At 39.5% G+C, this 22450-nt stretch overlaps 1 protein-coding gene across 1 annotated transcript in view; it reads right to left on the bottom strand.

Annotated features, from left to right (window-relative positions):
• LOC122789851 (THO complex subunit 2-like) overlaps positions 1 to 21689 on the bottom strand; it is a 2067217-nt gene extending 2045528 nt beyond the window's left edge. The window contains exon 1 of the mRNA XM_044057285.1: positions 21564 to 21689. Coding sequence (XP_043913220.1) covers positions 21564 to 21628 — 65 coding nt within the window. The 5' untranslated portion in view covers positions 21629 to 21689. The remainder of the gene's footprint in view (positions 1 to 21563) is intronic.
• Positions 21690 to 22450: the final 761 nt, after the last annotated feature.

Genomic DNA, 22450 nt, shown 5'->3' with positions numbered 1-22450 from the left:
TTTTTGATAAGAAAACCACCACAATAAATTTCAAAAAACTTTCCCCACCTTTTCTGTGACCTATAACCTACAATTCAATTGATAAAACAAACAAAACTTTTTTTTTTGGGGGGGGGGGGACGTACATTAAGCTGGTTGCATAAAAGTGTGCACACCCTTAAACTAATACTTTGTTGAAGCACCTTTTGATTCAATTACAGCATTCAGTCTTTTTGGGTAGGACTCTATCACAGCACGGCACATCTTGACTTAATAATTTGCCCACTCTTCCTTGCAAAGCACTCCAAATCTGTCAGATTGCGAGGGTATCTCTTGTGCACAGCCCTCTTCAGGTCACCCCACAGATTTTCTATTGGATTTAGGTCTGGGCTCTGGCTGGGCCATTCCTAAACTTTAATTTTCTTCTGGTGAAGCCATTCTTTTGTTGATTTGGATGTATGCTTGGGGTCATTGTCATGTTGAAAGGTGAAATCCCACTTAGTCTTCAACTTTCTAGCAGACTCCTGAATGTTTTGGGCCAAAAGTGACTGGTATTTGGAACTGTTATTAATTCCCTCCACCTTGACTAAAGTCCCAGTTCCAGCTGAAGAAAAGCAACCCCAAAGCATGATACTGCCACCACCATGCTTCACTGTGGGGATGGTGTTCTTTTGGTGATGCAAAGTGTTGTTTGTGCACCAAACTACCTTTTGGAATTGTGGCCAAAAAGTTCAACATTGGTCTCATCAGACCATAACATTTTCCCACATACTTTTGGTAGACTTGATGTATTTTGTAAATTTTAGCCGGGTCTGGATGTTTTTCTGCGCAAGAAAAGGTTTCAGTCTTGCAACCCTACCCCATAGGCCAGACATATGGAGAATATGGGAGATTGTCGGCACATGTAGTACACAACCAGTACTTGCCAGAAATTCCTGCAGCTCCTTCAGTGTTGCTGTAGGTCTCTTGGCAGCCCCCCCCCCCGACTTGTCTATTCATCAATTTTGAAGGGACGTCCAGTTCTTTGCAATGTCACTGTTGTCCCATATTTCCTCCACTTTTTGCCGACTGTCTTCACTGTGTTCCATGGTATATCCAATGCTGTGGAAATTTTTTTGTACCCTTCTCCTGACCAATACCTTTCAGCAATGAAATTCCTTTGATGCTTTGTAAGCTCACTGAGAACAATGGCTTTTCCTTATCAGGAAACTGAGCAAATGTCAGGAAAATCCTACTAGGATAGCTGAACTTTATTTGAAGTTAATCAGAGTCTCTCATTGATGGCAGGTGTGTACCCAAGAACATTGAATGCTGTAATTAAATTACTAAAGAAAACCTTATCCGATCAAGCCACACCCTCTAGGGATCTAAACCTCACCACAACAATAAAATAGGACGTGCTGGAGGGATAGATTTCCATCCCAGAGACTTCCCATGCTTTGGATCAAGATCCCAATCTACATTAGGCAGAGCTCCTCGCCAACACTCTTCAAAAGAAACCTTGAAGAGTGGATGGGAAACAAAGTTTACCACGGGGATCACTTCAGTGGATCTGCTGGACAGAGGCACAGGGAACTAATCTAAGGGGATGGCAAAAGCCAACACATTCTGGCTAGGCTTATAAATGCCTTCAGGCAGATAGCCTAGTACCCACCTATGAACAGGTGCTTAAACAACGTATTAGTTTAACGGTGTGCACACTTATGCAACCAGCTTATTGCATATTTTTTATTTTTTATATATTTTTTCCGCTAACAGATTTGTTTTTCAATTGAATTGTTTAAGTTACAGGTCACATTAAAGGGGAGAAAAGTTTTGAAATGATTTAGTGTGGTCATTTTTTTTAGATTATAAAAACCTGACAATGTAAACAGGGGTGTATACACTTTGGGTTCACTATTAAATATTGAAATTCCACAATCCCAAGACTCTGAAAATAAAAGACCAGAATATCTGAGAAAGTAAAAACACTAAACCAACTAAACTAATGTTTATGCAGGGGGGGCAAGCCCCCCCCTGCATCCCCAACACCCACTGCAACTGTAATATACCAACTCGGAGATAGCACTACAGTGAACTGAATGGCCAAGTTCCCATTCCGCACTGTAAGGCAATCTCCATTGACTATATTTTTGAGATTCCGCAATCTGAAGATTCTGGTCGTCATTATTCAGAGTCACGGGATTGTGGAATTTTGGTATTACATAGTGAATCCGTACACTTTTTATATCCACTGTGGCATAACGACAGACCTGTGTTGTCTGCTTCCATCCTTCCACAGCTTCTTACCCTCATTCTGCCTTTTATAAAATGAAAACATCACGTCTTTCTTGATTTCTGATATGACGGTTAGACTTGTCACCTGCCCTTTATCCACATGCTCCTTCAGCTCCAGTTGACAATTTAAGAGAACAGTTATATCTAGAATTCTGTTTGCTAGACTTGAGTTTCCACTCTGGAATTTTGTATAAACTATCTGAAATAATGCTGGGGATAAAAGGGGATTAAGACTACAGGGAAGAACCTAAGCTTTGGATCCTATAGTCTAGAGTAGCTGAAGACTGATTTGAGGTTGGATGCGAAGACCCATCAGTTGAGGAATGGATGGAAGAGACATCAGATCTTACTTTCCACTCTTTTTAAGCTTTTGGAATGTTTGGGAAGAAAGGACCAAGTTTTGTTAAGACATTTTTTGACATGGGGGCAGAAAAATTTGTCTGCACAGCCTTTGCCTTTTTCAAACAGTTTCTTAAACACCTTTTCAGTAGGGGGTCTCTCAGAACAGCTGCTTATCAAGATGATCATTCAGGAGCTTTGTCTTTACATGATCAGAAAATTGCTGTTCCCTCAACCAAGCACATGTCCTAATCACATATTCTTTAACACTTGCCCCATTAGAAGCATCCAGGGGATCATAGCCACATTTTACTTTGCACCTTGCCACTTGAGTACTGAAGTTACACAACTCCAGCATTTCCTTCTAAAGACCCCCATCCTGTACCCCAATGATCCCACTAGTATCCTAATACATAATCATATGAAAATGGTAGTTTAGTGCCCTCACAGCCAGGGTAGCAGAGGTGTTAAAAGTCTTTTATCTAGAAGAAAAAAAAAAAAAAATCCAGAGCTGTGGTCTCATTCTACAACATGGAAAGGGTTTCATAAAGATCAGCCACAAGACACCTAGGAATCTACAAACTGCAACCTCTGGAGCTGCCACAGGATTTTTGTACATATGCTTGCGAGAGTCAAGTACTCTGTAGTAGTACTCAGGCTTCCCAAGGGTAGGGGTTTAGGAATCAGATTGAAGAGATGTGTCTAGGAATACACCGTTCACGATTTCACGCACTGGAGAAATAAACCAGACACCTGGGGTTCTGTCGAACCAAGAAAGGGTCTAAACCTAATCTTAGACAGAGAAAAATCCTTAACCCGCCAAAAGGACACCTACATCCTACAAATGGTGCCCCCAAAACAAAGGTCTTCAGGTGGTGAAGCAGAGGTCAGGGTGTCTGCAGACACAATCCACAAAACAGGGAAGAAAGAGATGGTTAACATTAACCATCCCCCCATGTCTGAAATTTCAGTTGCAGGGCCATTACCAGAACGTGGCTGTCTGGATCTCCTAAAACATTTGAGTTCCTGACACAGTCTAACAAAATCCTGTCAAAAGACCAGGGAAAACTAGAACTTGGGTCAGGCAGAGAAGCTGGGGCAAACCAACAGCCAGATATTTTGAACTTGAGAGGTCAGACTTACACAAGGGTGGCATCAGAATATGAGGCCTCAGATGTGGCAGATGACAGTGTCCCATATCATCCGGTCCCCAGCAAACTCTAAAGAAGAAAAGGGAGGGGAGGGGGGGGATACTGCTTTCTCACTCAAACAAGGACTCGTGTGTCACAAGCCAGGGCCTGCAAAGTGACAACAAACCTAACACACAGCAGTAAAGCTTCAGTTCTAGCAGACATCAGTACTGTCAAAGGCAGGATGGTATCCTTAAGAGTTGTGCCAGAAGCATCAGATGCAAGAGAAGTCAATGAAGGGGGTTGCAAAAAAGCATACTTCACCTTCAACAATCTTGATGTGGTAGACTGTTATTGCTTCCCTAATATTTATTATTTTACATATGTTTACCGGGAAAGTCCAACTGGGCATGGATCCCATTTTCAGCAGAGGCCCAAGGAGAAAATCTCCACAAAGATTAGTACAGCAAATACTAACACACATTAATAATGTGCAGTACAGAGTCAAAAACTTATTTTCAAAGCAAAGAAAGGAGGAAAATAAATATACTATAAGGAGCACAGTGTGTTACAATAAACAATATAGTTAAAGGACATTTTATTCAGTCATTTGGCTACAGTCATCAGTAGATAGTACAGAAAACATACATTAAATGAGTATAGAAAGGAGCTGTTGCAAGCTTTCATAGAAGGTTAAAGTATGATAAGATCCAATTAAGTGAAGTTACCCAGGGTCAAAACAATTACATAATCAAGAACTATGTAAACAGGACTGCTGGAGTTTGAAATTTTTTTTTTTTTTAATCTACAGGGATGGTATTCCATGCTTCTGAAACAGAAATGGAAAACAAGAAGTTCCTAAAGCTATTGTTGCTTTGTCTGCGTCAGCAAGTGCTTTACTGATGGACCTTAATAGGTGCTTGTTAAGAGTAAATATTAAGCAGACCTTGAGCAGGAACTCTATCGGAATAATATAGAATTTGGTGGGCTATTGTAAGCTGGTTATATGGAAGCAGGTTGGGTAATTCTAGCCAGGATAGTTGCTGGATTGCTATGCAGTGATGTGTCCTAAAGGGTGATCAGTAGCAAACCTAAACAGGTGTTTTGTTTGTTAAAGTCTGCATTACTTAAGTTGATTAGTTTAGGGGAGGCATAGTGGAGTATGGATAGTAGGTGGGTTCTTGCAATGGTGGCTTTACCATCATTAGTGAGGTACTTTTTGCACCTACATAGGGTTCAGAGTTTTTTTTTTTTAATGGACTTACTGTCTGTGCAATGTGCATATCAAATTTCATGCTGTGATCTACAACAACCCCTACAGTTTGGTATGTTGGACAAGTGTGACAGGGGTGTTATTAGCTGAGAATATTGTGAATGGTGGTATGGGCTATAAGGCTCTAGTGAGACAGAATATCATCAGCTGCGTTTTACTAGGGTTAAGTATTAGTTGAGAGTTGGCTAACCAGGTTTCAACAGTAGTAAAAGGACTCATGTCAATTCTTGGAGTTGAGGGAGTGATGGGGCAAAGCAGATTAGAGTGGAGTCATCTGCTTACTGGATTAGAGTGGCATGCCGGGTAACTTTGTGGAGTTGGTTGGTGAATATATGTTGAAAAGAACAGGTCCAGGAATGCATATTTGGGGGACCCCCAAGGTGACAGGTAGGAGGGGAGATTAGGAGTTTTGCCATTTTACTAGGTGGTGGTTGGTTAGATAATCTTGAAACCACGCTAGTGTAGAGTGGCCGAGATTAAGATCGGAGGGAGAAGAAAGGAGTTTGGGATGGGAGACAGTATCAAAGGCCTTGGAGAGTTCTAGGAATACAGTTACCATTGTTTCAATGTAGGTTTCCTGTGTTGGTAAAGCTAGTAAGGGTTGTGGTAGCACTGCGATAAGGGCAGAATCCATGTAGAGTGCTTGTTAGTGCATTATTTGGGAATGTACACATTGAGGATTTTAGACAAGAGGACAGAATGGCAACTGGACAGTAATCAGACAATACCACTCCACAAGGAGGCAACTTGGTGGAGCTAGAAGTGAAATTTTCCACAGAGAAGGAACGCATTGTTCCGATGAAGAGCAGTTAATGAAAATGGAAACTAGGTTAGAGATGGTTTTGGCTGTGATCTTTAAATATTCCGCAGGCAATTTGTCAGTGGCCAGGGTTGTGGGTTTAAGCCCATTTAGATATTTATATATTGCACTAGTTGGGACAGGCTGTAAGAGGAGGTTTTAGTCTGCTGGTATGGAAGATGGGTATTAATAATAGTTCTCTCCCACTTTACATCCAAGCCTTTTTCTTTCTGACATTTCTCCCCACCAGAGTTTGGAAATTCACAAATGCCATAGCATACCTATGCTAGGAAAGTATAGCTGTACAAGTAAACTTACACCAACAGTAAATGTTCCAATGATCACTGCTACAGTATCCTTAGCTATATGGGTTATATCTTTGATAACAGCCAGCCAATTTCCAAAGCTTCAGGACACCTTCCATGGGCCCAAGCCATTAGTCAGATCCTCTATTAGTACCTGATGCTCATCCCCAGTAAAAAGGTGCCTAAAAAGGAACTAAGACCCTATCATCCAGGCAATCAACTGAAGTTAACTGGGGGGGGGGGGTCAAGATGTATACAACACTCCTGACCTTGTGTGAGCAAATCCAGTCTGTGAGCAAGCTTGTGGTAACTGCCCTGACCATCTCCAAAATGAGAGATCTATCGTTTCCTGGACTAGAAGGGAGTCACCACAATGATCTTAGGGGGGGGGGGGGGGGATTCCTTCAGAATCTTGAGACATACCTTGGATATTACTGGAGTATGTGAAAAAAGCACACAGAAACATTCCTGAACAAGGCAAAGAAAAGGCGCACATCTTCCAGGTCTTCTGACATGGAATTCTGGTACAGAACTTAACTTGTTCTCCAAGCAGTCAATTGGCAAAGAGGTCTACTTGAACTCCCCGCAGACGGATCAAATCTTGTAAGACTCCCATAACTAGTTTCCATTTGTGAGGGTCTGCCCTGGTCCTACTCAACTTATCCGACACACAATTATGCTCTGACTGAATGCTGGATACCTGTAAGGTGAAATGTGCTGTGAAGATGTATCCCAAGCTAACATGGCTCGTCTGTAAAGGAGAACGACCTGGTTCTCTAGCTTGCTGATGTACCACATGACTCTGGTATTGTCTGTAACCACTTGAAAAGGTGCCAAGGACCAAAGATGGTTCAGAGTGTCAGGAGTGCCATGATCAGGGCAAGCATCTCCTTGATACTTATGTGCTTGCATCTGTCCTTGGTATCCTACACCCCTTGCACTTTTCTCCCTCCTGAAACTACTCCCAAAGCAAAGTCCAAACGGTTTGGGGTGAATGACTACTTTGGAGTAGAGGAAACCTAGGTTTAAAGACATCTGTTGTCCACACCTAAAGATTTTCTTTTCTGATAAACCCCAGTACTTGGATTTGAAAAGAAATGGTGTTGATGCTGGAAACAGACTTCAGATACCAATGTATATTTCTCATGTAGAGTCTTGCCAGGATTGTCATAAGAATCACAGATGCCACAAGACAAAGTCCTGAGATATTCCCTGGCACTGTCAAAAGTTTGAGGGGAAAACCTTAGAAATAGATGTAGAAGATAGACACTTTTTTCCTGTGAAAGAAAAGCTCTGAACTGAGGTGTCTAGCTGGCATCCCAGGCACACAACTCCACGTTAAGGAGTCAAGGAAAACTTTTGAATGTTCTCCTGGAATTCCAGCTTTTGTACGAGATAGATTCTTGACACTGAAAGAGACACCGCAAAAGTAAGCAAGTCTAAATATGGAAAAAGGTGGATACAGTGCAACTTGTAATGAGCTATAACTGAAGCTAAACACACTTTGTGAACACTCCTGGAGCAGTGAATAGGCTAAAGGTTAAGGCAGAGAACTAATAATGGGATCCAGATGCAAAGCCTTAAAAACTCTGAAGTCTGGATGAATAGGAATGTGATAAGCATCTTTTAAGTAGTGTTACCAGGAAACTTGAACAGACAGACCATGGGACTAGTGCCACATTCTCAGGGGAAGACAAGCAGCAAAATTGCCAGGAAACACTACCAGTCCACAAATGTTACTTTGGGGGGGGGCACACTAAAAAGAGCACTTAAACACTATGCTAGCCCCACAAAATTTAAACTATCTCCACAGAAAACATATTTTCAGTTACTTTACACCACCTTTAAATTGACAGAATAAAAAGCTCCGTTTTTAAAAGTACATTTATCTCAAGACAGTTAAGACACAACACTCCTAGCTTTACAATAACTTTACTAAATGGAAACTAAACAGCAACAAAAAAATTAAAACATAAGTTTTTTGTTCCCCAAAGGAACACTCTCCAGCAAATGAAAATGCAAGCCAACCATCCATCTTCAGATTCTTCAGAGAAGCATACTCTTCAACAGCATTACAGCTCTGAAGAGCTTTGCGCCCAAACTTGTTCTTTAATCAACTCAGTTTGAGCAGTCTGATATTTGGGCACACTGAAGGTACCCTAAAGCTTTGGAAGCTGGCTGGCTGTTAGCTATATGGGTTATATCTAGCCAAGAATACAAGGCTACTGCAGCAGTAATTAATATGATGATCACCAGGTACAAAGGGCATCAAAACCAGGGAAAAAAAATACAGACATGGTAGTTGTAGTTTAAAATACATTAAAAGGTGGAGAATTACCTAAAATTTGGATAAGGAGAAGTAGTACAGTGGTGACAGTATTATCAAAAGAACGCACAGACCAGCAGACCAATTTGAATCTTGAACTACAATTAAAAAGTCTACCCCAGCTATCACGAAGAAAATAGTCAAAAGTTCTTTCAACAGGAAAAAAATTGGTGTGGCTTTCTGGAATGAAGGCAGACGTGCAATAAATATAAACGATGATGACGTAATACAAAAAGAAGCTGAACAGTACAGCACATCCTTGATGGAGAGCTCAGATGCAGAGAAAGTGGTGTTTGACAAGGCCTGAGACAAACACATGAACAAGTCAATGGCTGCACAAGTCTCAAAAACAGACGTAACAGTGAAAAATCTAAGCAGAGTCAGAAGAAAAAAAAAAGTTTGGTGTGGTGGTTGGGGCTCTCAGTTTGACACATTTTGTTTTTATTACGGGAACCAGACAGGAGTGGGCTCCCATACTGAAATCTTGCCCCCCCCCCAAAAAAAAAAAAAAAATTCATCAAGAGACAGCCGAGTCATTTCCTTCACAGTACAAGTAAAAGCTTAACCAATTAGGGTATACTGAATGAACAAAGGGAAAAGCTAAACAACAAGTGTAGATCTCTTTCCTTCATCACAATTTTTATTCAGGCCATCGTTTGGTCAAAAGAAAATGGAATCAACTCAACCTGAGATCTACAACTCGGAATTTTGGAAGCGACTTCCGAGTGGAGTGTGCATTCCCTTTATCAGTGTGGATTTATCCATGTACTCTGGTTCTCTTCAATACTCCTCACTCCAAAGACACATGCAGCTCTTGCATGTGTGTTTATGCATCTTGTGGTACTTGGCTTGCAGGAACAATGTCAGGTTGGCTTGCAGGAACAATGTCAGACTGCGTGTGGAAAACAGATCACCAATTTATCATCTGTGAAGAGGCACATTACACGAGGCACAGAGAATTCTTTTGAGTAAAATTAAAATGAGTAATAACCTTTCAAAAATAAGGCATACATTTTAATTACTCAACAGCCATAACAGCTTCTGAGGGCTGTGAGGCCACTACAGCACAAGCTGTATGAGTGGACTTTGACTTACTGTTAGTACTGGCCTCTGCTCTGAACATCACCTACTCTAAAACTCAGCCTGCTCCGAGCTATACAAAGAAGGAAAATGCAATAAATGTGTTGAGACTGCAGACAATGTGGTCATTAACATTCATCAAAATCAAACCTCAGAGGTGTACAAAGAAGGTTGCGTTAACTTTTGTGGAAGCTGTGCTCAAAGTCTTCTTATTTCTTTAATATTCCTCATAAATCTTGTATACATGTAGAGAAGGCCACTATAGCCTGTCGGAGGACTGTGTAACACCTATGATCAACACGCTGAAATAACTTTCTGTAATTTTTAACTTTCCTGACAATGAAACATCAGATATTTACATAGACAGGTATCTTGTGAGGGAGAAGGAAGGAGGCATGCTGGTTATGCAGGTCTGACAGCAAAAGGTGGAAATAGGTTACTGTGCCCTACATCTTCTTCAGTTTCATCCCAATCTAACAGAGTGATGTAAAACGTGGCCAATATTTGGAGATGGGACTAAGGAGACTTGCTGTATACAAGTCTGACAGCAACCGCTTTAATTACATGATTGCGACATGCGCCGTGATCCCAATCCAACACCAGGGGGATGCAAGGAAGGCAATTACCAATTTTTTTTTTTGGGGGGGGGGCAAGCATTATCCCCAGATATGACTTATGTATTCTTACAAGCATTTGTCTTGCGATTTTATCATTAACAGTTATAAAAACCTGTTATTTCTATACTCATTTATGCTCAGGCAAGTTTGAAAAACTCTAAAATCCACCTAAGAGCATCCAATAACCCAATGCTTGGGGGAGGGGCTAGTGGTCACAGACTCGCAAGTTAATTTGATCATTTTTATTTTACATTATTTGAAACACTCTTGGCCAGTCTGATTTTTTTGCTTTTTCCACATTTCAACACAGAAAAATAAGACTGAATTTAAATTGTTTAGTCATGATTTTTGTCCAGGCTGTCACTGGACCAAAAGATTGGAACAACACTCTAAAAAAAAACAGACCTCACAGGTTCTATTGCTCCCATGGCTTATGTTTATTTCCTGCACAGTTGTTACAGTGCAGTCTGGCCAACTTTGTGAGTATTGAAAGGATGCAGGAAAAAATGTGAAGACCAAGACAAAATGTGAGGAGAGGGTAATTTGGATGACGTGGAGAGACACTGATAGTGACACTCTGGGAGCAAAAGCAAAGGATAGGCACAATGGAGCCCTTCGCCTCTGGCATAACTTCAGCTAAAGCCAATCCATCAAACAGTTGCAAAGAGCTAAACAGCTGTTTGAACTGTGTACTGCAGACTGCCCACCATAATCAAGGAATAACATAGATGAAACAGTCATTGTGAAAAGGAGGAGAAAAAAATTAGATGCAAACATAGTAAAACTGAGAAAACAGAGAATGCAATCAATCAATTAATAAACTAAACACAACAAAACAACTTCAAGATAATTCCAAGAATCAGCCAGATGGTCAAAGGTGGGCTTTGGACAGAAAAAAAATGATAGACAAATTACAAAAGAATTATGGGGAAAAGCCTGCAAAACACTGGAGCATGCAACAAAATCCTGATGGATCAGAACATCTGCCTGGAAATGTTAACACAGGCACATGTATACCCCAAACTGCCTTAAAAAGAATATTCCCTCAAATGGAGAATAGGTGTTGGTAGATGTGACAGGAATTTGAGGTACACTTTCTTTCAAATGTTCAGACCTGACATTTTAGAAACGCTACCCAAAATTGTATGGTGCACCTGCTGGGTGAACATGTTGCAACAAATAAGGAAACGTATTAACCCAAGAGTACAGAAAAATATAAGCCAAGACATAATAAGGGGTACTTGCGTATTATCGCAACCACATATTCTCAGCAGCACATTATTTCAGTGACAAGGGAATACAATGCTGCCAAGAATACTGTGAATGCGTGGTTATAATAGGTAGTACTGATCACTTTAAGCTTGGCTACATTATTTTTGGGCACCGTATTTAAGAGAACACAGTTTTTTTTTTTTTTTTTTTTTTAATATAACCAAAGATAAGATATTTCAGAAATAAATGGTAGAAAAATGAAAACCGTTTTATGTCCGAAGAAAACTTTCTGTTTGGTATTACAAACAGTACATAAATTGTGTTCTTAGTATGTGTTAATCAATGAAATATTTACAGAATGTTAAACTTCTGTGCCACTTCTTAAAAGCCCTTACCCTTTTCTGAAAATCCAAAATCCTTTCCTTAGCAGACACAAACTTGCTTAAAGGTAAAACCAATTTCTACTCTAAAATGAGCCATTCAAAATCAAATGAGTAAACTAATTAAGTGTGGTTGCGGTAATACTTTCTCAAAAAAGTAAGCAAGTCTTCTGCTTATGTTTTTAACATGGTTGCGATATCTTATTTTAAAATATAAGCAGACAACTTAACAGCATGCTTTAATTGCTTAAAAAAACTTTAACACAGTAGATTTACATTTTAAAAACTAACCACGCATTCTCATCATTCACGGCATTCTTGGCAGCATGAAATTAGTGAGAATGGAAAGTTGACGAGAATGCAGTGAATGCTGACAATGTGTGGCTGCGATAATACCCAAGTACCCAACAAAGTCCTACTGAACATAATGGTGCTGTCAGCCAAAGCAATTGATAGATAGAAAAAAAAAAAAAAAAAAAAAAAAAAACATAAGAGGGTGCACTTTCCTCATTGTTTTTCTTAAGTTAGAAGAAAAAAGGGGAGAGAAAAGGAGACAAATGTATTGTTATGCTGAGGAGATATGTTCAATACTCGCAAACAAGACATGCTGATTTAGCTTAGCACTACATGTCCTTTCTTAAAGTGAAAAATAACTCCGAAAAAAATGACAATGTGTAGGGATAGGCCTTATAGTAAAATGAATTTTTTAAACTTCAAAAAAATATACATATTATGAAAGGCCACCAAATAGCTTATAACTTAGAATGTTCCCAAATACCAATTTGTATTACGTTATTTATTTAGAAGTTTTAAAGTGCACAGAAAAAAAAAAGTCAGATTAAGAGACATTCTCAGGCCTCAGAGTTGCATGACCATCTCTTACCTTGCCAGCACCCTCCCTCAGGCAGGATCTTTTTTCTCCAGGAAAACATTATCTGAAGTAAATTTTTGCAGCACCCAGTCATCTACTTTAAATAAGCAGTATCAGAATAATGACAGTTGGAGAAATGAAACCTAGTGGCCAGCAATAACCACATACAGTCTACCACGGGTCTGCAAATGAAACACTTAATAGCTAAACAATCTGGAAAAACAATGTTCAACTGAAACTTGAGGACTTGTTACTCCACAAACCTAATTCAAGCTGGACTTCAAAGGAAAAAAAAAAATCACTGACTTCTCTGCAATGGCCTTGGTAAAGCAATATACAAGCCCTACTAAGCTAATCGCGAGTGGCCTCAAGTATAACCGCATATTGTACAATACAATTTGCTTTTTCATATGGTTGGATGGTGGCTCAAGTTAAAATCAGCACTGTTAACCGATTGCTTCATTGCTTGTACTACGATATAAAATGGTGTTTTTAATGCAATGCTGACTCTGATGAAGACCATGAAATGAACAGGGCGAAAGCGCTTAGTCATTTTGTGAGTTTAGTTCAATAAAGTCAAACTGTTCGGGTTTTACCAGTGGTGTGATCCATTTATTATAAATCACATCACATCTGGGGACCCAGGTAGACAGTAATCTCTCCTTTGACAATCATATTGCCAAAGTAATTAAGAAATCCTTCTATATGGCCCATCTAAATTACTAAAGAGTTCGCATCTAGAAATAAAGAGGTTACAGTGCCCCTCTACTCGTCACTCATCAGACCCATCAGAGAGTACAATGCCCCATTTGGGATGTACCTCACAAGACACTTCCAACAGCTGGAAAGACCACAAATGTAAGTCATCAAGAGGATTACTGGCCTCAAACACATGTCCTATGCAGCCCGACTGAAATAACTCCGGATGTACTCAGTGGCATATTGCTTACTCAGAGGTGATCTCTGCCTGACTTACAAAGCCATGTCCAACTCAGAATTGATGGACATGCTCCACCTAAAGAAATCCAAATCACTGTGAGCCACGTGCTCTAGTGAGCTAAACCTCACTGCAACAATAAATAAACATGCTGGAGGGATAGATTCATGTCACAGAGACTTCCCCATGCTTTGGAACAAAATTCCAAACTATATTAGGCAGTGCCCCTCACTAACACTCTTAAAGAGAAACCTTGACAAGTGGATGGGTAACAGAAAATACACCCCTGGGATCACTTCATTGGCTCCGCTTGACAGAGGCTCAGTTAATTAAATCAACGGGGCAGCGAAAGCAGACACTCTGGCTAGGCTTATAAATGCCCCTACCTATGAATCTATGAACATATTTGACAATTGTTCCAAAAGAAAATTTTGCGGCCAAAATAAGGATACAGACACACACATCCAGAATGTATAGCCACTTTTATTCACTTTGTTCATTACTTAACCAGGGTAAACAGATAATCCAATTGGAACCATTTTCAAGACCAGCTAAGAGCATTCAGATTAGACAGATTCTGTTTGCAGAACAAAACAATAAACATACATATAGTTTAAAAATATGCAAAGCCAAGTCCAAATATATATTTTTTTGTAGAAATAAATTTACAGAGTGCAGATGATCTTTTATACAGACATTTGGAAACATTTCCTATTACCTCTTGGAAACAGAGAAAGGAAAGAGTAGAGGAATGAAGTTGAAAGAAAAAAAAAAAAAGAAGGGGGAGGGGGATAGGGGTGTTATGCTGAGGAAATGTGTTCAGTAGTTACAGTTATCACAGGTTATGTTTTGTTAATACTTACCCTCTAACTAAACAAACATGTCAAATTGTGTGTTTAGACAGTTATACAGCTGCTTATTCTGTGGCTTCCAAAACATAAAGTACCTCCGTGCAATTGGTACATCTGCTCTACTACATTCTCTCTAGCTACTCGTTCTGGCTGCTTAACCATGCATCGATTATAAACTAAAAAGCATAAAGCTTTTCTCACATATGAAGCTCATTATACAGATTTCAAGCATCCTCCTTTTGCACCAAGGTTTTATTAAAAGTATACATACTGCTAATCTTTCTACCTCCGCAAAGCTTCCATCTAGTGTTAAGACAGCCCTACCCCTTCTCACACCAATATATGCAATCAATCCTTGTTTACAAATAATCACCACAGTACTACCTCTACAACACAATATTACGTACGTTACGCAAGCAATCAAAGTTTTCTGTACCAGTTTCCATTTTCCCCACAATCTCTCACTACATCCCAAATCTGTAAGTCAGCCCTCAGCATAAAGCCAACCTAACCAATTTCTTAATGCTTTGTTTCAGCTATACACCTTATAGTAGTACTCCCTAGTACTCTTGCTGCTGGCTACTAAAATTACAGAGCAAACCTAAGGTTCATAGGAAGAAGTCTGTCACACATCCTCTTTTCCTTCGACTCGCCCAATTCCTCTGCACAACTAATATTAAAATCACTGTACTACAAAGACCCCAGCAATATACCGTTTTTCAAAAATATGTTGCATTTATGAATACAAATTTTTATTTGAAGCTTCTGACAGCTTTTCTTGCGGAACTATTTTTCTTTCCTCTAATTTCTCTCAATCATTTTATATATCTTGTCCCTGGAAATTCTGCGCTTTTTGCATAATTGTAACAATACATAATTTCTTTATCTTCAACTGTCCACTTTATCGTCTTTATGGCTCTTTTTTGGCCCATCAAATTTTGTGATTTTTGTGGACTACTACTTCCTGCTACAACAGGGCTGGGGGAGGCCACCCCCAACCCCCCCCTGGGCCTGGCCCCATTGTAGTAATGTTTCTGTATTTTGAAGATTCCTAGTCATCTTTTCCAGTCCTGGCACCAGTGTGCCTACCAGGACTGGACAATTTTATACTGTGTCTTTAGGACCGAGTTACCTTTTCTAATTTACAACCTACTTCTGTTCATGATATGTGCTCTATAAATACAATCTATATATCAGTGTCATCTTGGTGACACTTTGTGAAAAACAGGGTCCACCTCGTGAAGGTACTCACCAAGACTTGAAGATGAATTCAATTTCAGCAATACTACTCTCCTTTGCTTGCTGAATTAACTCAGCATTTGGACCGCCTAGGTTACCCCTGCAAACACCAAGCTTTTCCACGGCTGTTTCCATAATATGATAAACTGCTAGAACTTTCTCAATTCTTTTTCCATCACACATTAAGCCCACCAAGTGACAGAATTAATTTAAAGCCACACCCCTGCCCAATGCATTAACAATGATGCAACTGCATAAACTATAAAATTACTACACTGCAACAAAATATTCTCTACTGAAGGACCAGAACAGCAAGATGGCAGAAACCAAGTGTAACATTAAAGCACACACTTTCTACAAAGCACATATAACAATGCAGAAATCAATTAAATTATAATGCAGGGGCAGGAGTGTGACTGAGGTATTGTCAACTATGCCAGGAGAAGAAGGGCAGTGGATGGGTAACACATGCCAGCACAGCTAGCTGGAATTTAGTAAAGAATTATAAGTTACTTGAATATCAAACTGATTTGTACAGCTGCTTGTGCTGAAAAATGTACTTGCAAAGCTGTTTATATTAAAAATGTACCAACAGCATGCCCCGCTGGTTAGAAAAAGATATATGCATATATTATTGTAACAACTTCTTCCTTCAGCTATCCCTGTTAGCAGTCACCACAGTGGATCCGTTTCCACTTCTTCCTGTCCTCTGAATCTTGCTCTATCACACCAACCACCTGCACGTCCTCTCTCACAACATCCATAAACCTTATTAGACCTTCCTATATTGCTCTCACCTGGCAGCTCTATACTTAACATCCTTCTCCAAATATACACAGCATCCCTCCTCAGCACATGTCAAAACCAATGCAATCTCGCCTCTCTGGCTTTGTCTCCAAACCATCCAACCTGAGAGGACCCTCTAATATACTGACTCCTAATCCTGTCCATCCTTGTCACACCCAATGCAAATCTTAATATCTTTAACTCTGCCACCTCAGCTCTGATTCTTGTCTTTTCATCAGTGCCATCTCCAACCCATATAACATAGCTGGTCTCACTACCCTCTTGCAGACCTCTTTTACTGGTACCCGTCTGTCACAAATCACCAGCACTCTTCTCCACCCACTCTACCCTGCCTGCACTCTCTTCTTCACCTCTCTACCACACTTATTATTCTGAACTGTTGATCCCAATTATTTAAAACTTATCCACCTTCGCCAACTCTACTACCTGCATCCTCACTATTCCTCTATCCTCCCTCTTATTCACACACATACATTGTCTTAATCCTGCTGACCTTCATTCCTCTCCTCTCTACAGCACATCTCCACCTCTCTAGAGTCTCCTCAACCTGTTCCCTACTCTCACTACAAATCACAATATCATCCGCAAACATCACAGCCCATGGGGACTCATGTCTGATCTCGACTGTCAACCTGTCCATCACCACTTCAAATAAGAAGGGGCTCAGAGCTGATCCTTGATGTAATCCCACCTCCACCTTGAACGCATCCGTCACTCCTACTGCAGACATCACCACTGTCACATTACCCTCATACATATCCTGTACCACTAATATACTTCTCTGCCACTCCCAACTTCCGCATACAATACCCCAACTCCTCTCTAGGCACCTTGTCATATGCTTTCTCCAAGTCCACAAAGACATAATACAACTCATTCTGACCTTCGCTATACTTCGCCATTAACACCCTCAGAGCAAACATCACATCTGTAGTGCTCTTTCCCAGCATGAAACCATACTGCTGCTCACTAATTATCACCTCACTTCTTAACCTAGCTTCCACTACTCTTTCCCTTAACTTCATGCTGTGACTGATCATCTTTATCCCTCTGCAGTTACTACAGCTCTGCACATCACCCTTATTCTTAAAAGATCAGTACCAAAACACTTCTCCATTCCTTAAGCATGCTCTCACTTTTCAAAACTTCATTAAACAATCTGGTTAAAAACTCACTACCATCTCTCCTGAACACCTCCATGCTTCCACTGGTATGTCACCTGGACCAACAACCTTTTCATTCTTCACCCTCTTCATAGCTGTCCTTAGTTCCTCCTTGCTAATCCACTGCAGTTCCTGATTCACTATCCCCACATCATCCAACCATATCTCTCTCACATTCTCTTCATTCATCAGCCCCTCAAAGTACTCTTTACATCTACCTCAAAACACTCTCGCTTGTGAGTATGTTTCCCTCGTTATCCCTTATCACTCTAACCTGCTGCACATGTTTCCCAGCTTGATCCCTCTGTCTAGCCAATCAGTGCAGGTCCTTTACTCCCTCCTTAGTATTAAACCTTTCATACAACTCACCATACAATTTATCCTTACCCTTAGCCATTTTGTAACTGTTTAAATATATACATTTGAACACAGAACACTAGAAGAGGTTAATCTCAAACTTAAAAAATAGTAATTAATTAAATTACTGGGCCTAGGCTATAAAGATGGTCTCACAGTTTTGAATGCAGCCAGAGATTCAATGTTTGAAAGAAGTGTGATTAGCTCCTGTAGGGTTCAATGACTTCCAGGAGTTGCAGCAGATATTAGCAAGGCTCTGTGTGTGCATATTATTGACACACAGGTTCTAAATCCTGGAAGTTTCTAGCAATGGGGAGTTGCTTGGGAACCAAGAGTAGAAGCCCAGATGTATGCGAGGCCATTCTAGAATCCACCACTAAAATAATGTTTGATACTAGTTCAAACTGAAGTCTCATGGCACTTTTGGTTTTGGAAACATGAAATAGAAGGATCACTCACCTACTTCATCTCTTCTTGCTCTAGTAAATGACCAGGGAATAGCAACTCTTAAGATTACTCAGGAAAATACAGTGAGTTTGGTTAAGTACTGTTTTTCTGTATCTGCGTGTATCTTTTCATCTGTGTTACTTTACTACTTCCTATGGTTGAAGCTCTGGTGTTGACTGTAAATAGATATTTAGTATTTTCATGTTTTTTTTTATCAATTATATTTAAACTTTACATTGTGGCTGGTCCTTCAGAGAATATTTTAACCCTTGAGAGTTTCACATCTGTTTGGTGCTCTTAAAGGAAACTGTGCTTGAAGCACACAGCTGCATCTGGAAATATTGGGTGTATCCATTTTTGTTCCAAATAAACATCTCTCTCCAGTGTCAGTGGTGAGGGTTCAGGCTCCACCTACTGACCCAGAGTGGGGACATTAGAGGGGGCAAGAGGGACACTGCCCAGCTTAATTTTCAACTCCAAAAGTATCCACACCCAATACAGGCTTACACACCCAAATACATGCTCTCTTGCAGCTTTGCTGCCTCTGTTAGACCAAACTGCTAACTCTATACTACAACAGCAGCTAATGCAAACAGAAACATTCACCTCCCATACTGCCTTTGTTTCCTTCATACACCTCATTGTACCGCTTGTATTTTTCTCCTCTGTATACACACTACCACCAACAAAAACCTGCATCTATCACCTCCCTCTCTCCTCAACTCAATTTCTTATTGTTTTCTTAGCCCCAGAAGGCCTAAATATTTTCTTCAATATTCTGCAGTAATAGCCAATAATGTTACTAAAACCTCAGCACAACTCCACTTTGCTTACAAAATCTGACACAAAATGACTACTCCTGATAAACCGCACTACAATAAGTAGCGACAAGACAGTTACTGTGCAAGAAAACTTTTGCAAAAATGTATTATTAAACTACTAAACCTACTCTTAGCATTTTAAGAATACATGTACAAACCTATTGTGCTGTACATTTCACATATTTTACTTACATATAATCAATGAAATGATTAAATAACTTCCTCCACATCACAAAATAAAGTGAAGACAAATAGTCAAACTTACAAGAAATTCAAAATCTTACCTAACAGAGGGAGAGAAAAATGCCAAAGGAGTCATTTTCAGTGTTGCCTATTTTTAACTTTTCTGGACCATGGGAGGAAATCATCAATGCCTAACCAATGGATATGCTCATTACACACAATAGATAACCACATCTAATGTTTGCAAATAGATACATTACAAGTGTTTAACTAGGCAGTAAGTTATCCAAAGGCTCCTCTACAGAGGCAACCTGGGAAGACGTTCAATATAAACTCAAGAAAAATAAAAACAGCACTGATTGCCCTTACTTAAAAATTGATTATGCTATTTTAAACTACAGAAACAGCAACATCTTACACCTGTCACATGAAACTTTTGTAAACCTACTTTAATGGACCTGCCTGACAGTTGATTCAAGAACCTTAACTTAACCCTAAAATCACCTTAACATTGGTCAGATAACTCAAGACCTATTTTTTCCAAAACAACTTCACATCCAACAGGAGCAACCATGGCCAAAAGGACAAAGATCCTGCATCAAATTTAAGAGATTTCAGAAACTATAATATGACAGTTTTTCTGATTTGTCCACCTTCCCTATGCAACCTCACTCTTCCAGGCTGACTTGTATGACTTACTACATATCCTATTCAACATTTGGTGCAAATATTTTTTTTTCTGTGCTTGCCAATCAAAAGTCCTACAATAGGACACCCTGCACAGCCACAGAACACAACAAAATTAGTGATGGCTGCATCTAAGGGGCAAGTGCAACTCCATTTGCTTAAACTATTTTTTCAGAGTGAGAAGAAAGTGACATTCACATACAGAGAAATAATAAATATATTTGTCGAGTTTTGTGTGGGGAATCCACTCTCCAAGAGACAAAAACTGTAAGCTTAACTTTAAACATAAGGCACTCTTCAGACAGACTCCATTACCCTATTTTAACTTGCCTGCCATAATAAGATGCAGGGTTTAATACTTTACTACCCTGGGAGAAAAAAAATCTGCAATTTACTCTTTTTTTCACTTCTAATTATCCACAGAAAACTGGAGCCAACAAACGTTATACATTGCTGGCAACTGCGAATCAGTTTAATACAGCTTTTGCTCAATGCTACCTATATCTGAAGTATACACTAGGAGAAAGTCTATATTTCCATTTTCTAGAAATTAAATATTACAAGGAGCAATAAGCACAAAACACATTAAAACAGACTAACATGCCCCTCTATACTTAATAACACACATCTGATGGCAGTTAAAGTAAGCAGGACTTGCCTAACTGTGGCTTTAACTAGCTCATCAGTTTCCCCACAGAATATTAATATTTCTGCCCTAGTGCTCCCCCACTTCCCCTAACTAATGCAATCATCATGCAGTCACACCATAAAAGTGGGAGTGAAATCCAAGCCAGGATAAGTCTTCATCTTAGCAAATAACATCTGTTCCCACTGTAAGAATGGACAAATGCCCTACCAATCAAGTACTTAAAACATGAAAAAGTCATACTTAACGATAAACTGTTATTAACCACAAAAAATTGGATTCCACTCCAGTTGAATAAAGCTGTTACCGAGTAATTTGAACAGTTAAACGATAACTACGGAATCACAAACCAGAAGTAGTTTTACACGTGTAACACTTCCATGAACCCAATAACCAAATGTGTCAGTACATTTGACAGAACAGTATATACAGACTTGCGTTTACTAATATTTAGTGAACGGTCGAAGAGTTTTCTAGGGAATGAGACAAGCTTCACTCCATAACAAAACAGTAACACTCTTAGCACACATACCGCTAACAGAGAGTTTACCAACCTAACAAGCAGAAATACAAAACATAGGAAGCATGCAAATGATCTCACAGCACCACAAGAAAAACATACATATTTAAATATTTTTTTTTTCTGAAAGGTTTTTGAGAATAATTTTTCTTACGTTGTCCACTTAAACATACTTCACCCACACCTCTTCAGAGTTAATTGGGACAATGTGACGTTAAAACTCTTCAAAAATAAAACAAGATTGATAATTCTGCTTAGACGTTTCACTGCATTTAAACATTACTTCATTCACTTTTTTTTTCGTTAACTGTACTTACACTTCAGCTTTTCCATATTTTTCCCAATTCTTGATCCAATCAACTGATAACCCCGCCACCGCCATCTTACTCACTTTTACTATTCATTCCCCGGATGTTTAGCCCAAGCCGAAAGGGTCAAAGAGCTTCCAGCAGTGTATCTTGGGAACGGAAGTACTTTCAGTGAATTATACGAGGGTACTGTATGATTGTTATCTTGTGTTATTATTTTTTTTTTAACTGAGGCGTTTTTTTTTTACTTGTACTGTACTGTGTTGTTTATGAATGTACATTAATTTTTGGTTAAGGAAAGGATGTTTGTTGTATAGCTGAAAAAATTAAACGGATAACCCTTGCTGGATGTGCTTTTAAATTAAAATGGAAAAAAAAACACTGCGGTCTGGTTTCGATAGGTCGCACTTCCTTCCATCCAGCCTTAACTTAGGAACGCAAGTTAAGTTCAAACATGTAAAAATGTTATGCTTATAAAATAAAATAAAATATTCTAAGAACTAGACCATACAATCTTGCCAGGGATTTCGCTTATGACCGTCTTGATGGGGCAGTCATAGGGTTGCCACCTTTTCAAATGTCCAAAGTGGGACATTTTTGGTACAAACGTCAGGTTTTGCAGGCCGAAACATACCCACGGCCAGTACAAAGGACAGAAATTCACTTGTTTTGCCTAAATAAAAGCTTATTCTTGTAGCATTTTAGTTGCTTATTCCGTTTCTTATAACATTTAGGTGTTTCAGATACAGAATAACTGTTTTATGCAACTATCACATAAAATATAGGAAATAAGGGTACTTTTCCGTTATCAGGGCAACACTGTTAATGAGCAGTTTTGCGGTTTCGGTGATCAGCACAACATTGGAAAACAACTTTCTTTTTTTTTTATTTGTTTG

Source organism: Protopterus annectens, chromosome 15.part0 (assembly GCF_019279795.1).
Source record: "Protopterus annectens isolate FY-2018-M chromosome 15.part0, PAN1.0, whole genome shotgun sequence".
In the NCBI taxonomy this organism is placed as follows: domain Eukaryota; kingdom Metazoa; phylum Chordata; order Ceratodontiformes; family Protopteridae; genus Protopterus; species Protopterus annectens.
The sequence above is the reverse complement of the archived record's forward strand: the minus strand, read 5'-3'. Positions and strand labels throughout refer to the sequence as shown.